Source organism: Kwoniella dejecticola, chromosome 8, assembly GCF_000512565.2.
Source record: "Kwoniella dejecticola CBS 10117 chromosome 8, complete sequence".
Taxonomy (NCBI): domain Eukaryota; kingdom Fungi; phylum Basidiomycota; class Tremellomycetes; order Tremellales; family Cryptococcaceae; genus Kwoniella; species Kwoniella dejecticola.
The window spans coordinates 1,522,926-1,535,245 of NC_089308.1; the positions used below are offsets into that span (position 1 = coordinate 1,522,926).

The 12,320-nt window shown below is 47.9% G+C and overlaps 6 protein-coding genes across 6 annotated transcripts; 2 read left to right on the forward strand and 4 right to left on the reverse strand.

The window, feature by feature from the left end:
- Positions 1-158: 158 nt before the first annotated feature.
- I303_106842 (uncharacterized protein) lies at positions 159-524 on the reverse strand (the record flags this gene model as incomplete). The annotated part of the gene is made up of 1 exon (XM_065969458.1): positions 159-524. One exon carries the CDS (start codon positions 522-524, stop codon positions 159-161), a length of 366 nt encoding a protein of 121 aa, XP_065825530.1.
- Positions 525-582: 58 nt separating this feature from the next.
- Positions 583-2,420, reverse strand: I303_106843 (uncharacterized protein; the record flags this gene model as incomplete). Its single annotated transcript, XM_018411774.1, has 4 exons — positions 583-1,451; positions 1,604-1,928; positions 2,055-2,095; positions 2,246-2,420. 4 exons carry the CDS (start codon positions 2,418-2,420, stop codon positions 583-585), a joined length of 1,410 nt encoding a protein of 469 aa, XP_018258975.1.
- A 704-nt stretch (positions 2,421-3,124) lies between these two features.
- I303_106844 (uncharacterized protein) lies at positions 3,125-4,957 on the reverse strand (the record flags this gene model as incomplete). The annotated part of the gene is made up of 3 exons (XM_018411773.1): positions 3,125-3,298; positions 3,370-3,477; positions 3,584-4,957. The coding sequence occupies 3 exons, from the start codon at positions 4,955-4,957 to the stop codon at positions 3,125-3,127; spliced, it is 1,656 nt and encodes a 551-aa protein (XP_018258974.1).
- Positions 4,958-5,583: 626 nt separating this feature from the next.
- Positions 5,584-7,412, forward strand: I303_106845 (uncharacterized protein; the record flags this gene model as incomplete). The annotated part of the gene is made up of 5 exons (XM_018411772.1): positions 5,584-5,634; positions 5,694-5,723; positions 5,880-6,014; positions 6,085-6,700; positions 6,766-7,412. 5 exons carry the CDS (start codon positions 5,584-5,586, stop codon positions 7,410-7,412), a joined length of 1,479 nt encoding a protein of 492 aa, XP_018258973.1.
- Positions 7,413-7,602: 190 nt separating this feature from the next.
- I303_106846 (uncharacterized protein) lies at positions 7,603-8,432 on the reverse strand (the record flags this gene model as incomplete). Its single annotated transcript, XM_018411771.1, has 3 exons — positions 7,603-7,723; positions 7,835-7,910; positions 8,114-8,432. 3 exons carry the CDS (start codon positions 8,430-8,432, stop codon positions 7,603-7,605), a joined length of 516 nt encoding a protein of 171 aa, XP_018258972.1.
- Positions 8,433-10,135: 1,703 nt separating this feature from the next.
- On the forward strand, positions 10,136-12,251 carry I303_106847 (uncharacterized protein; the record flags this gene model as incomplete). Its single annotated transcript, XM_018411770.1, has 5 exons — positions 10,136-11,301; positions 11,524-11,650; positions 11,805-11,885; positions 11,993-12,072; positions 12,182-12,251. 5 exons carry the CDS (start codon positions 10,136-10,138, stop codon positions 12,249-12,251), a joined length of 1,524 nt encoding a protein of 507 aa, XP_018258971.1.
- Positions 12,252-12,320: the final 69 nt, after the last annotated feature.

Sequence of the window (12,320 nt, forward strand, 5' to 3'; positions counted from 1 at the left end):
GGCGACGATAGTGAATTGGCATTCGAAATCGTCGTCATGAGTTCGCATTTTCATGTGCAGACACGTTAGTAATATACTGTACTGGATTGTAAGGTGTATTCCATCATGTAGCTCAATCTCATTGAAGTACCCATTCACTATCCTGCATCGTACCAATTCTAGCTCCGCTCAATAGCCTCTTTCAGCCGTTTTTCCAATCTATCTCTCCCGCTCAAACGCTCTTTCAGATCCAACACAGGGAAAATCAATCTTCTGATGAGTTTAGACAATTCACTTTCCCCCTGAATTACCCATAGAAGTCTTTTAGCTTCGTGTATTATCGGATCATTGCGCTTGGACAGAGCAGCTCTGTACTGGCATAGCAGAGTATCGAGTGTCTGGGTCTCTGTCTGTGTCTTCGGATCCGTTCTGACCTCTGTCTTTGTGCTCGTCTTCATGTTTGTCTCTTCGTGATCCTCATTCTCGCGCCAGTCCCAATTATCTGAAGCTACTTTTCGGGAGACGTACTGTACATCAGCTGACATTCCGTGAAAGACTACGTGTGACTCAATGTCTTCCATCGACTATGTTATTTATGCCATGTCAAATGTCTATGAAACCGGGACACCCACCACTCCGGCTCTCCTCCAAGTATCCCTCCAGCATCTCAACCAACCTTACCGAATCTGCGATCGCGCTCCCCGTGCCACTTCCGCAAAAAGGTATAGTCCCATGCGCAGCATCTCCTATCAGTACTATTCTTCCTTCGCCTCCGAACGTCTTTGATAAGCTATACAGCTTGAACTCTTTCCTTTTTGACCATTCTTCGGAGGTTTCTAGATCCCGCAGAAATTTCGAGTGGACAGAAGGTTCACTGGGGTTTTTGGTTTCCTCCTTGGTCAGTTTCGTATCATGTTCTGTAGTGAGCCATTTGGAGGGGACAGTCACAGCGACGTATACACCACTAGATCTTGGTGGGATCTCATTGTCAGTTGGTTTAGCAGTATTAGATTTCATATCGATATGCGAGCCTTCGTCAGTTCTGCTCTTCGTGGCAGCCTTGATGTCGTTGTTGAGTGGTGATGAATCAGACACAACACTGATTTTCGTATTTCTGGTGATGCTAACTGAATTCGAAGTCGAAACTTCCAAAGCACCTTCTTCCGTTGCGTGAGTATCCTGCTTCCGATCAGCATGGGGCATTTGTCCTTTGTGGTCAGCGGACCTAGGGTTAAGGGGGATCATAGTCGCCGAGAAACTCTCGCCGTATATGGAATTGATACCGTACGGATCACTGATCCATTTCAGTACTTCCGGAGAAGACGTGCGGGTATTGATCACTGTCCAAGGTAATTTCTCGAGCATGTCTCTATTCTCAAGTCGAGGCTTCGTCTCTTTCTCCCTCTGATGAATATGGCGTGGACCAGCCTCGGACAAGAGATGACGTATGGAGGAGAACATCCCATCTGCGCCTGTATAATAAATGTACGGCCAAGTCGAAAATCATCGGTAAGCTAGATCGAGCTGGTGCCCCATAGTCCGTAGACAAGCTGAAACGTTGTATTTCGAGTAGAGTATCTCTGCTGAGTCGTTTGCTGGGATAGATGATGGCAACGCTGCTCACCAACAACCAGATTCGCCACCATTTCTTCCTTATTATCAAGAACGACCCGCACTCTCTTTTTGCCATTTTCCTCGATCTGGATCATCTCCTTCACCTGTCTCCCGTACTCTACCTCGTCTCCCGCATCATCCCTGAAGATCCGCAACAAGTCCTCGCGCTCAATCATGGGTCGAACACCTGGATCTCTGATCAGACGATATACTCTCTTACCCTTATACTTGGATATAGTAATTCCATCGTGGTATACAGGTATCTCCCCTTGGGCATCATGCAATCGAACCAGGTCGGATGGATCTAGTAGATCCCGGAGAGCTTGACGTCCTTCCTATGGCGTAAGGTGAATCGCAAATCAGTCAGTATACAGATTGGGTGCTCATAATCGTCCTGCCATGTCATGTCGATGTCGATGTCAAGGAAGTGATCTGAGTGATGTATCAAATATCAGACTTACAGACGACAGGTGTATTGGAAAGCCCAGATCGGTCGATGGCGCTGAACGATGTCCAAGAGGGCAAAATCGCAAGATAGTAGATTCAAGCTCAGTCAGTACAATCCACTACATCAGAGGTGATCCTTCCGCTACTATGACACTCAAACGCAAGATGCAAGACCGTAGTATGCTGGAGTATAAGTACAACTCACCAGTTGTCTTCTCTATAATCCGAGAACCGATTAATCCGTTCTTATACGCCTTACTTCGTTTCAAGGCATAACAGAACGATGACCCCGCTATACCGGCTCCAACCACTAAAATCTGGAATCGGGATCCTGGTGAAATGTCGGGCGTCGCTTGTTCAGTGGGTTGGTCAGGCTGCATGTTTTTCTTCTCAGCTTCTCAGAGGATATCAATAGGTACTACAGGACCTGAAAAAAAAGTATCTCAGTATCTCATTATCTCAGTCAGTCGTCTTGCCGAGTTCAAGCTATCTGCTGGTACTAAGATGACTTGACAAGTAGTGACCAATTAGCAATTACCAATATCAATTAATCTTGCGTCTTCATGTCAGCTCCGGGCAGGTTGAATCTTCGATCAAGCATCTTAGACACGATGACACAGCGCCGAAATCATGCAAGGCCTGCCTATCGAAAAGGGGGAAGATTGAATGAATGGATCGTTCGGCGATCAGGATCAGCCGGATCCATGATTGATGAAAGGATGACCATTCCAAGTTGATCCTTAACTAAGAATAGCGGAACAAAGGGAAAGGAGGAACCGAAACGAGAGAAACCGGATTCGTGGGGTTGAGTTTTGTAAATTTGCATCGCAGTATCTCGTGCAAGCATCAAGCCATCCCATCCGGATAATCAATTTGATCAACTACATCTTGAGCAAGTAGAAATGGTACAATAAGCAAGCAACGAAGCATCGCAAAAGGCAAGAACAGGCAAGAAAAGACGAAAAAGAAACGACCGGCGATATCTATAAGAAAACAACATCGGACCTCCCAGTAAAATCATCGTTTCTGAAACGAAAGGAACCGAAAAGAGAAGTTGTGCACTTGGCGTTGGCTACATACGCTATTACATATGTCTCCTTCCCCTTCCTACAGGCCTCCAATCAATCACTTTCCCTCCTGTTCTCTGGGCGGTTCTCAGGGGTCTGACCAACGCTCCCAGTTCGGTCGCTCGGGAGGTATCAGGATCAGCGGCGGGGTTGTAGTAATAATGCGGTAATAGAGGATGGCCCGATGCGTCCTAGCAATCGAAGTTCCCTCGTTAGCAAAGCGAATATACGGAAAAAGCCAGAATTGGCAGGATAGACTTACCTTCCCATGTCTCTCGACTTTACCGAACATCTCGTTATTCTCCAAAGCATCTCCGACCCACGCAGACCAGTTCTTCTCGGATCCGTGGTCTTTCAAACTTGGTTGAGACTGTATATCAGATACCATTCACTCACTTACGTCAGCATCTTCTCCACGTTCGCACAGGTACGCACACAATAAGTTGGAATCAGAAGGAAAGGCCGAATGGACTCACCTCGAGCATGTGCTTGACCAAATCTGGTAAACTCAATTTACTCGATCCTGAAAAGACGACTGTCGAAGCTATGATAGCTTGCAGATCAACCTCGGCGGGCACAGGTAAGATCGGTGAACTCGCTCGACTGGGTGCTTTGACAGTCGCAATCTCGATGAGCTCAGCCTTGACCTGTTTCTCCGCTTGTTCTTCTTGCTGAGCTTCTTCAGGTTCAGGAAGACACTGCTGTTGCTCTTCGGGTGCAACTTCAGGGAGAGGCGATAATCTAGGTTCGGAAGCTGGTGACAAGGGCGAAGAAGCTCTGGATAATCTATCCTCGGCCGTTTCTGCTTCTTTTTCCTTTTCCAGTGCTAAATTCAGTGAAAGTGCTGGAATTCGGATTTGAGGGGAATTAGTCTCGACGTGTGACTCCGGCTCAAGATCGGACAGCTCTTCGTCGTCTGATTCCATGGGCACGACAGGTGGACTTGACGGAGGCATTGAGCTCGCGAGATGCTGTAGTTCTTGTCTTTGACTGACCGGACTTGACGAGAACAGCCTCTCGTTGTCCTGACGTTCAGAGTCATCGGCATGGAGAACGCTGACAGGGCTAGGTATTCGTAAGAGTACTTTTGAACCGAAGAAATCCAATTCAGCAGTTTGGTGAGCCGCCAAAGCCAGATCGTATTTTTGACCTTGTAATAACCTGACTCCCCGTTTCTTATTTGTGATCTTCACCTTCATACCATTTTGTCCAATGACTAAGATCCTGACGATATCTTTCGTGCCTGCTTCTGCGGATTTAATCAATTCCACCGCGGCGTGTACTCTAGAAGCGTGGGACGCGTGCTTTGAAAGATGAATCACCGAGCTTGGATTTTCCGGATGAGCAAGTAAGGGGACTAGATGGGATGGAATGGTAGATGAGATCGCTGATGAGGAGGACGAGGACTCATTCGAGGTGGAATGTGAATGACGATGACGACCGAATATCAGAGATTCTCCCTCTTGAAGGGTTATATCGTGGTCCAACTGCTCGAGCTGGTCAAGCGTCCAGTTATTTATGGATTGAGAGCGTGCGGCTTTGATAGGTGACGAAGACATCATCATTCGTCGGTTGGGCGACGAAGAAAACGCGACGGTCGAAGTTGACGGTGTCATTGGTTCACCGTTGAGTATTCTGATTGGCACAGCGGTAAATTTCAGAGTTTGTTGTGCTTCTTCGATCTCGCTCTCGACTTCGAAGTCAGATGAAGGATGAGGTGTCATTGGCTTTTGGAAAGTTGACACGCGTGCTCGCTTTGCTGAGGGTGTGGACATCTTACTTGCCGGGATACGTTTGAGCGTTTCGAGAGGTCGCGATGCCGGCGTGAGGCTTGCCGAGTTGACTGACATTGGTGTATTCGTGAGAAGGGTTGTTCAGATGTGGAAGGAATATAAGACAGCTGAGATCTGATCGAGACGTGAAATCGCTAGCAGCGTCTTCGTCTTTGAGGGAGATGAGGAGGGGTGAAGGATATGATCCGGTCAAGGTCAAGAGAGATACGAGAAGACGGGCCTAGCAGTCAAAAGTCAAAAGTGACAGTAAAAGTAAAGAAAGACGCGTCCAATGTGACGCCTCTCAACAGGAACATTACCTTCCTTCCCATCAGATCACGTGATACGCACCTAATTCAAAAGAAATCAATCACCGCCATCGTACGGTGTGGCGTGAGTGTATGTATCGGCTGATTATGTAATATGTCGTTGTGAGCCACATTTGCGTCGACCTAATTGATGGTGCACTTGTACAGAAGATATAACTATGTGTCCGTGCGTTGTCACTTTTCAACTGACAAGCGAGCAACCTTCTACTTTTGTGTATATATACACGATACGCCAACATCCGATTTCATTTTCATCCTCTTTTTTCTGCATGTCTGCATTTGACGCTGAGGTTTAAGGAGCCTTTGCGGTCCTAGATTGACCACCACAGAGCACGACTCCATCGCTAACCCTAACATGGATCACTAATTGGAATCATGTCTGACTCCTCGATGGCTACCCCTGATCCCATGGGATCGAAAGAGAAGGTGAGTACCACTAAGCTGCTGCCTAGTGCTCAACAGAATTGCACTGACGAACGCCTCAGCGCCCTCGTACTCCGCCTGTTTTCCCAGAAGTACGTTCCTTGTTGGCAGTGCTGAGCTGATTTGATAGTGTACGAGTGATGGTAGGAAGAAGATGAAAGGGCGTCAAACGAGGTCTACTGAGCTGACGAGAGTAGGTAGAAAAATGTCGTGCCTCAAGTGACACGGAAGCTGACGAGATGTCACAGTCCAGTATCGAGCCCGTGCCGGAAGCGCAACGAGAGGACAACACGGTCATAGGAAATTATCTCGCAAACAAGCATCGGGACGATCTCAACGCCCAGGAGGACATGGCTGCGCAGCTTGAGACATACAAGATTCAAGTATGTTTGAGTGCCACCTATATCACCCTGAGGTTCACGAGCATCAGACTGACCAGCAGGTTGCATTCAGCTGGACATTCAAAGTGTCGTTCATACCACTAAGGAGATGATGGAACTCTCAATCTCAAATATGAAAGACCACCTCATCGCGCTCTCGAAGGATCAGACGCAGCTGTCGTCTTCAAACCAAAGTCGTACAGCAGCTGAGCTTGGTCAAAAGCTGAAACGCTTACAATCGACTCAAAAAACAATCGAACGGGTGCTTTTCTTCCAGGATCAAGCCGATCGAAATCGAAATGGAGAGAATTTGGATCTTGTCCACGATATGGCGATAACGCAGCGAATCTCAAGTCAGCAGTGCGGATCCCATCATAAACAAAGCTCCGATAACCAACAGAAGGCAGATGACATGGTCAACACTGTAGTTGAAACAAGCAGGAACGATACCCTTCAAATGGTAACTACCAACTCCCGGGCTTCAATTACTGCACGATGCCCAGACGACGATAGCGATGAGACAATCCGATCAACTAGCTCGGCTGCATCGTCCTCGAGACAGCGACCAGGCCATTGCAAATCCGTCGAAATCCCCAACGGCGGCCGGTTCAAGCAAATTGATGAAGACCTGACCGTCCACAGGAAGAACAGTGATCCGGGGGGACTGCCCAGTGATATCAAGAAGCTTTGTGAGTTCAACTCAGACTTGAAAGAGAAAGTTCGACAGCTGATTTATGTGATGTGGGATATCTAGCGGTGTCCGAGCTGTATTGTCGTACCGACCGACGAAGCAGTGATGCCTTCCCTGATTTCCCTCCAGCGATTATCTATGAAAGAATGGTGAAGCTAAGAGTGGTCTGGTGCTATAAGCGGAAGACCACTGAAAAATTACCAAGATCGTATGAAGATCTGCGAAGTAGCTCAGATAAGAAAATCTGGCATGATATAAACGGGGACTGGATTGCTGCGTACTCAAAAACCGTGGATAGGGAGGAACAACAGATCTCGATGTCAAGCTTCTTAAGGCAGTTGGAGGAGGAAATCAGATATAATCCAAAAGATCTCAAGGGGTTACGAGTCACCAAAAAGAATAAACTATTAATCGGATGGTATTGGGTCTGGAATCAAATCCTACGTCGACTGATCAGCAAGAACCCAGATGCGAGAATGCTTCAGGCTCTCTTGGAAGACGAGGAGAAGAGGTACGGCAGATTGATGAGGAAAGACAATAGAGGAAGAAGGATCATCTACGAGTTGGATCCTGACGAAAGGGGGCAAGAAGAAACACAAGCTGGTCAGGACAACAGTGAAGCCGAGATGCCTGGAGAAGGCCGACCGTTAAGAAAGAGAAAGCCGCCTCGTGACCGAGACGAAGACGAAGACGAGTCCCTCTACACATGATGGACAGTGGTGAATATTAATCAAGGCGTTCTACGACCACCTTTCCGGTGAATAATCAGCATGAAACTTTCAGTAGCTTGTATGGATACGTTGTATCCACAATCTATGTCACCCCATGTCTTCTTTACATCATCAACAACATTTGAATTGCATGGCACGAGTAAGACAATTGCATCCTCGATTCTTCGGCTTAATGCAGAGAGATACTATCGGTTTGATGATTCGGCTCGACCACATGCCATCCGTCCTCCTTCAACACGCTCAGCGCCTTCTCTAGCTTTTGGGCAGGGACGAGGATATAGTCGGTCGGCCTGTGCAATACAGTGAAGGAGGCTCAGCTCATTACACTCTTGACGACGAGCAGCGTGCGCCTTAGATGGGACTATTCAGTGAGATCCGAGTGAGATTTTGCGCACACTCACCAGGTCGATAGCGCATATATGTTTATCTCGGCTTTCCGCAGCGGGGTCAAGAATTCGTGTAATATACCCGTAAGGCCTATGTCATGCATCGCAAGAATTGTCGATCAGCGTGCTTCGTCAAAACCGGAACGAAAGACGCAGATGGAGTGGGATTGTGTCGGTCGGAGGAGACCACACCCTCGTACTTATCTTCCTTTTGATCCGTGGTCGGACCGGACCGGAACGAAGGCAACGCGATGCAACGATTCGATGGGGAAGTAAGGAGCAACAAGTGCTCACCGATATACAGCGGTCCTCTGATCTTTACAGCTCTCCAAGGCCCGAACCATCTCCCCGCATCCCCCGGACCCAGCTCAACGAGATTGCGCACCTCCCCATCTACAATGACGCCCTCCTCGCCAGGTGGCAGGGCAGCTACGACGCTGATTCCGTCAGGTTCACGATTAACGCTGAAGAAGGGGTATTTCTCGTACATATCCGACGTTATCTGCGGGGCGATACTGAGCGGGTAGAAAAATGTGTGGATTGGCCATGGCTGAGGGATGAGGTGTAGGACGGAGATGATTTTGTTGATTGTCGAGGAGGAGGAGGAGGACATCGTGTGAAAAAGTCGGTGTAGGCCAATCGAAGTGATGGGAGGATCACGATGAAGCGAGCTCGAAGAGAGTGTCTCTCAGGTGTCAAGCTCTAACTCGGAAGAATTGATCTTTTCGGTGACTTGCAGTGAGTTGTGAGATTGAGTTGGGCCTTATGTTAGTTAGTTGGGTGTAGGTTGAGGAGTGAAGCGTAGGGATCAGAGTTCGATGTACTCGTAATCGATAACGCGCCTCACAAATGAAGATCTGTGAGCCTTCCTTAAACGCTCGGTCTTGCTTCGAGTTGACTCGGTTTGCTCTGAGTGCTTGCTTGTTATTCAGTATTCGTGACAGTGATGTACTATTATCTACGAGAGCCTTCCACGCAGAACATTCGAAAAGTCGGTTGGATCTTGAGCAGTTTGGAGTTTGAAGTCTAGCAAGTTACAGTAGTTACGTTATCGATAACATTTCATCGGGGTCAAGGTCAATTGGCAGGTCTAACCGAGTCGACGACCAACCGATTTACTCGTAAACCCAACTAAATGTAATGGATTCATCCAATCCGATCAAACTGCATTATCCAACAGTACAAATCAACAGCACAAGAAGTATCGCGCCTACGACTGAAGGAAACATGAAGGTGATCGTACTATCACTCCTTGTGATGTCTGTCATAATGCCCATCTCGGCCTTCCCGAAGACACAACCTTCTTCGATGCAGGAATCATTCAAGGGGATCTGCCCAAACTTCGATGTTAGATGTGTGAAAGATGGTGATTGGAAGAACCCTGTCGGAAAGCTAGGATCGAAGCGTGAGTATATAATTAACCAAGCTGCACGGCAGTACATTCTGACCTCGACAAAAGAGACCTACGTGTCGCAATACATCAGTACGATCGATCTGAGCTGATAGATCGCCTCCTCCCCCATATCGTAACGCTCCCAACCTGACTGCAGCATTCTGTAGGGAGGGTATAAGATGCAATCAATGTGAAGAATCAAAGAATACCAGAGAATGTAATAGGACGTTCAAGGAATGCGAGGGGGAATGTCAAGCTTATGGGCCGATCCCATTCTGAAATCATGGTCAAGGCAGATAGACTGTTGTGAGTAATGTCGGACCGGGTCATTCCTAGACGATCTGTATCCTCTCGAATGAAATGGGAACCTTCCCAGCCATGTTACTAGGATGACCTCTGATACGTCCTGTCCCAAGTTACATATTGCTGATCCATCGGCTTAGAGGTACAATCACTGTAGCCTGAAATCTCGCATACCAAACTCCCAATTTCGATTCGGACCAATTCATTATACGCTACTTTGCTCTAGCTCATCCACTTCGTCTAATCTAATCTCATACTAAGACAGTGAATCCTCCTCATCCATTTTGACTCACGATCCGTATCGCAGCATGCAGAGTACGCCATGCCACTTCGATAAACGCGCACTGTCAAGATCACACGATATAGATACAACAAATATCGTTCACAGCCTTTTCTCCCCCTTCTGGCTCCATTCTCGTATTCGATATTGCTCGAGCTCGAAAGGTTTGATACCTTCCTTCCCTATCTGTCGATCAATCATTTAATCAATTGAACAATCAGTCCAGGCGACCATCTCTCCCTACAAGATAGATACGGCAATATCACCGTTGATCGGTCAAACTCGAAAACCCAAACCAAACCAAATCGGATCGAATCGAATCGAATCAAAGCCAAGCAAGATGCACTCCCCATCACTTTTCGCGGTCTTACCTCTCCTCGCCCTTCTTCCTTCCACCCTCGCTGCGCCAGGGCATTTCCAGCATTCTCCAGCAAAAGGCCCTTTACCAGCTTTCCTTCGCCGACAGAACCAAATTGCAATTCCAAATCCAGATTTAATGCCAGGTCTAGATCAGGAGCCGGACTCTGGTGCTCTGGATTTACCTCCTTCCCTTAATACACCCACTATCACCGACCCCTCGTCAGCCGTGGCTACAGCCGTAGCCAGCGGAGAGATCAGTATAGTCCAAGGGGACCCATCTCCCACTCCAACTCCGAACCCGATGCCGTCGTTATGGCAAATCAATACTATACCTCAAAATCTACTAGCGCAACCCAATGAAATTGCTCAAGCGGGTATCACGACTATCCCGACCGCTTCTCCTATCTCTACCGGGGTCACTCAATTATCTGACGGTCCTGCTGTGGACGCCAATGCGAACGATAATCAGGCTGATGCTACTGCTGCTACTGCTGCTGCGGACGCGCCTCCCACAGCAACAGCCACTGGGTCAGAGACAGAAATAGTTGCGCCGCTGGAATATCAGGGTGACTCCTTACTTGCTCCCACATCGATATCGATGGCAATGGCCGGCATGGGTGTCGAGAGCTCAGCAGGATTAGGCATGGATATCACTGCTGCTGCTGATATGACCTCCATTTCGACCTCAGCAACAGGCTCAGCATCAATGGTCATGCCGGACAGCGTGACGTCGGTCGATCAAAGTACTATCACCTCCGCACCTTCGTTATCGCCGACGTCCTCAGCCTCAGTTTCAGCTTCCATGAGTGTCGAGGCAGCTATGAACACGGCTCTGTCCACTCGGACTTCCATTTCAAGTGCAACTTCATCATTACGCGCGAGCGCGAGCACAAGCTCTGATCCGAGTAGTAACGCTCTAATCGCTAATATCCCCACAGCAACGTCCACCTCGCCCGTCCCTTCTGCTCAACCTGAAACCACCCAGGGTGTCGGAGTGGAGAGCCACACCTCTGCGAAATCGAAAGGGAAGAAAATCAGATACAAGCATTGCGCCGATACGAAGGGTACTGTGACTGAGATCAAGGTTGAGCCGTGCGATGGAGGTAAAGGGACGATTTTGGATCCTTGTCATTTTCAAGCTGGAAAGTGAGTCTTGTAGTCTGCTCTGCTCTGCTCTGCTCTGCTTTGCTCTGCTCTTTCGGATCTGTTACCAAACCCAATTCTCTCCCTCTTTCGTATGGTCATGCTGGGAGTCATGAGGCGAATAGCTGATCAACTGGACTATTGAACGACTGTATGACCGTGTGACTGTATGATTGGAGGATGAATGTGTAGACTGTGCTGATCTGAAATGGCGGGTCATTTTAGGAACTACACCATCACTCTCAATTACGTTTCGCCCGAAGACTCGGTTTCGCCCAGAGCGAATTTAGAAGCGAGGGATAAGACTTCGTCTGATGGGCAGAGCAGGTTCGCTTATCCTGGACAATCGTTTGTGAGTCCGCCTCATTAGCAATCAGCGTTTCGTTTCGATTTGTTTCGGTTTGATTCCTTTGCTGGATACTCCCCATTACAGTGCTCAGTCCCCAAACAAATCAGACGATGCTCTCCATTGATCAATTGCTGATAGACCTGGTTTGGTGGGCTAGGACGCATGTCAATACACCCAATGTCCAATCAAGGGACAATCTACGGGAGTATACACGTACGAATTTGTTACTCAGAATAACGTGAGTATCTTGGTTCCTTCCTTGATCCACACAGCTCCATGGGAAATGGGGAAAAACTAGGTGATCATTGATACCGATACCGATACTGAAATTATACATCATCTTAGCGCTTCGACCAATTGACGTTCAATATGACGAATGGTCTCGATGGCGATTCGCTCATGTGCGCTTATTTCCCAATCACATTGTGAGTCTAGCGCTCTCACTTCAGCTCTAACCTCAACACTCCCCTTCTTCTGTGTCACCGAAGTTGTGAAAGGGGGCTAATGCAAAATAATTCTGATCATCTTTCACAGTATGCCGAATATGGCTGGAAGGAGTCTACGAAGGAATTTACCATTTGGCGGGATGGGGTCGAGGTGGTAATCAATCTAATCAAAAGCATTGCGATTCTCTCAGATAAGGGAATGCTTACTGTAGCTAGTAGCTAGTACA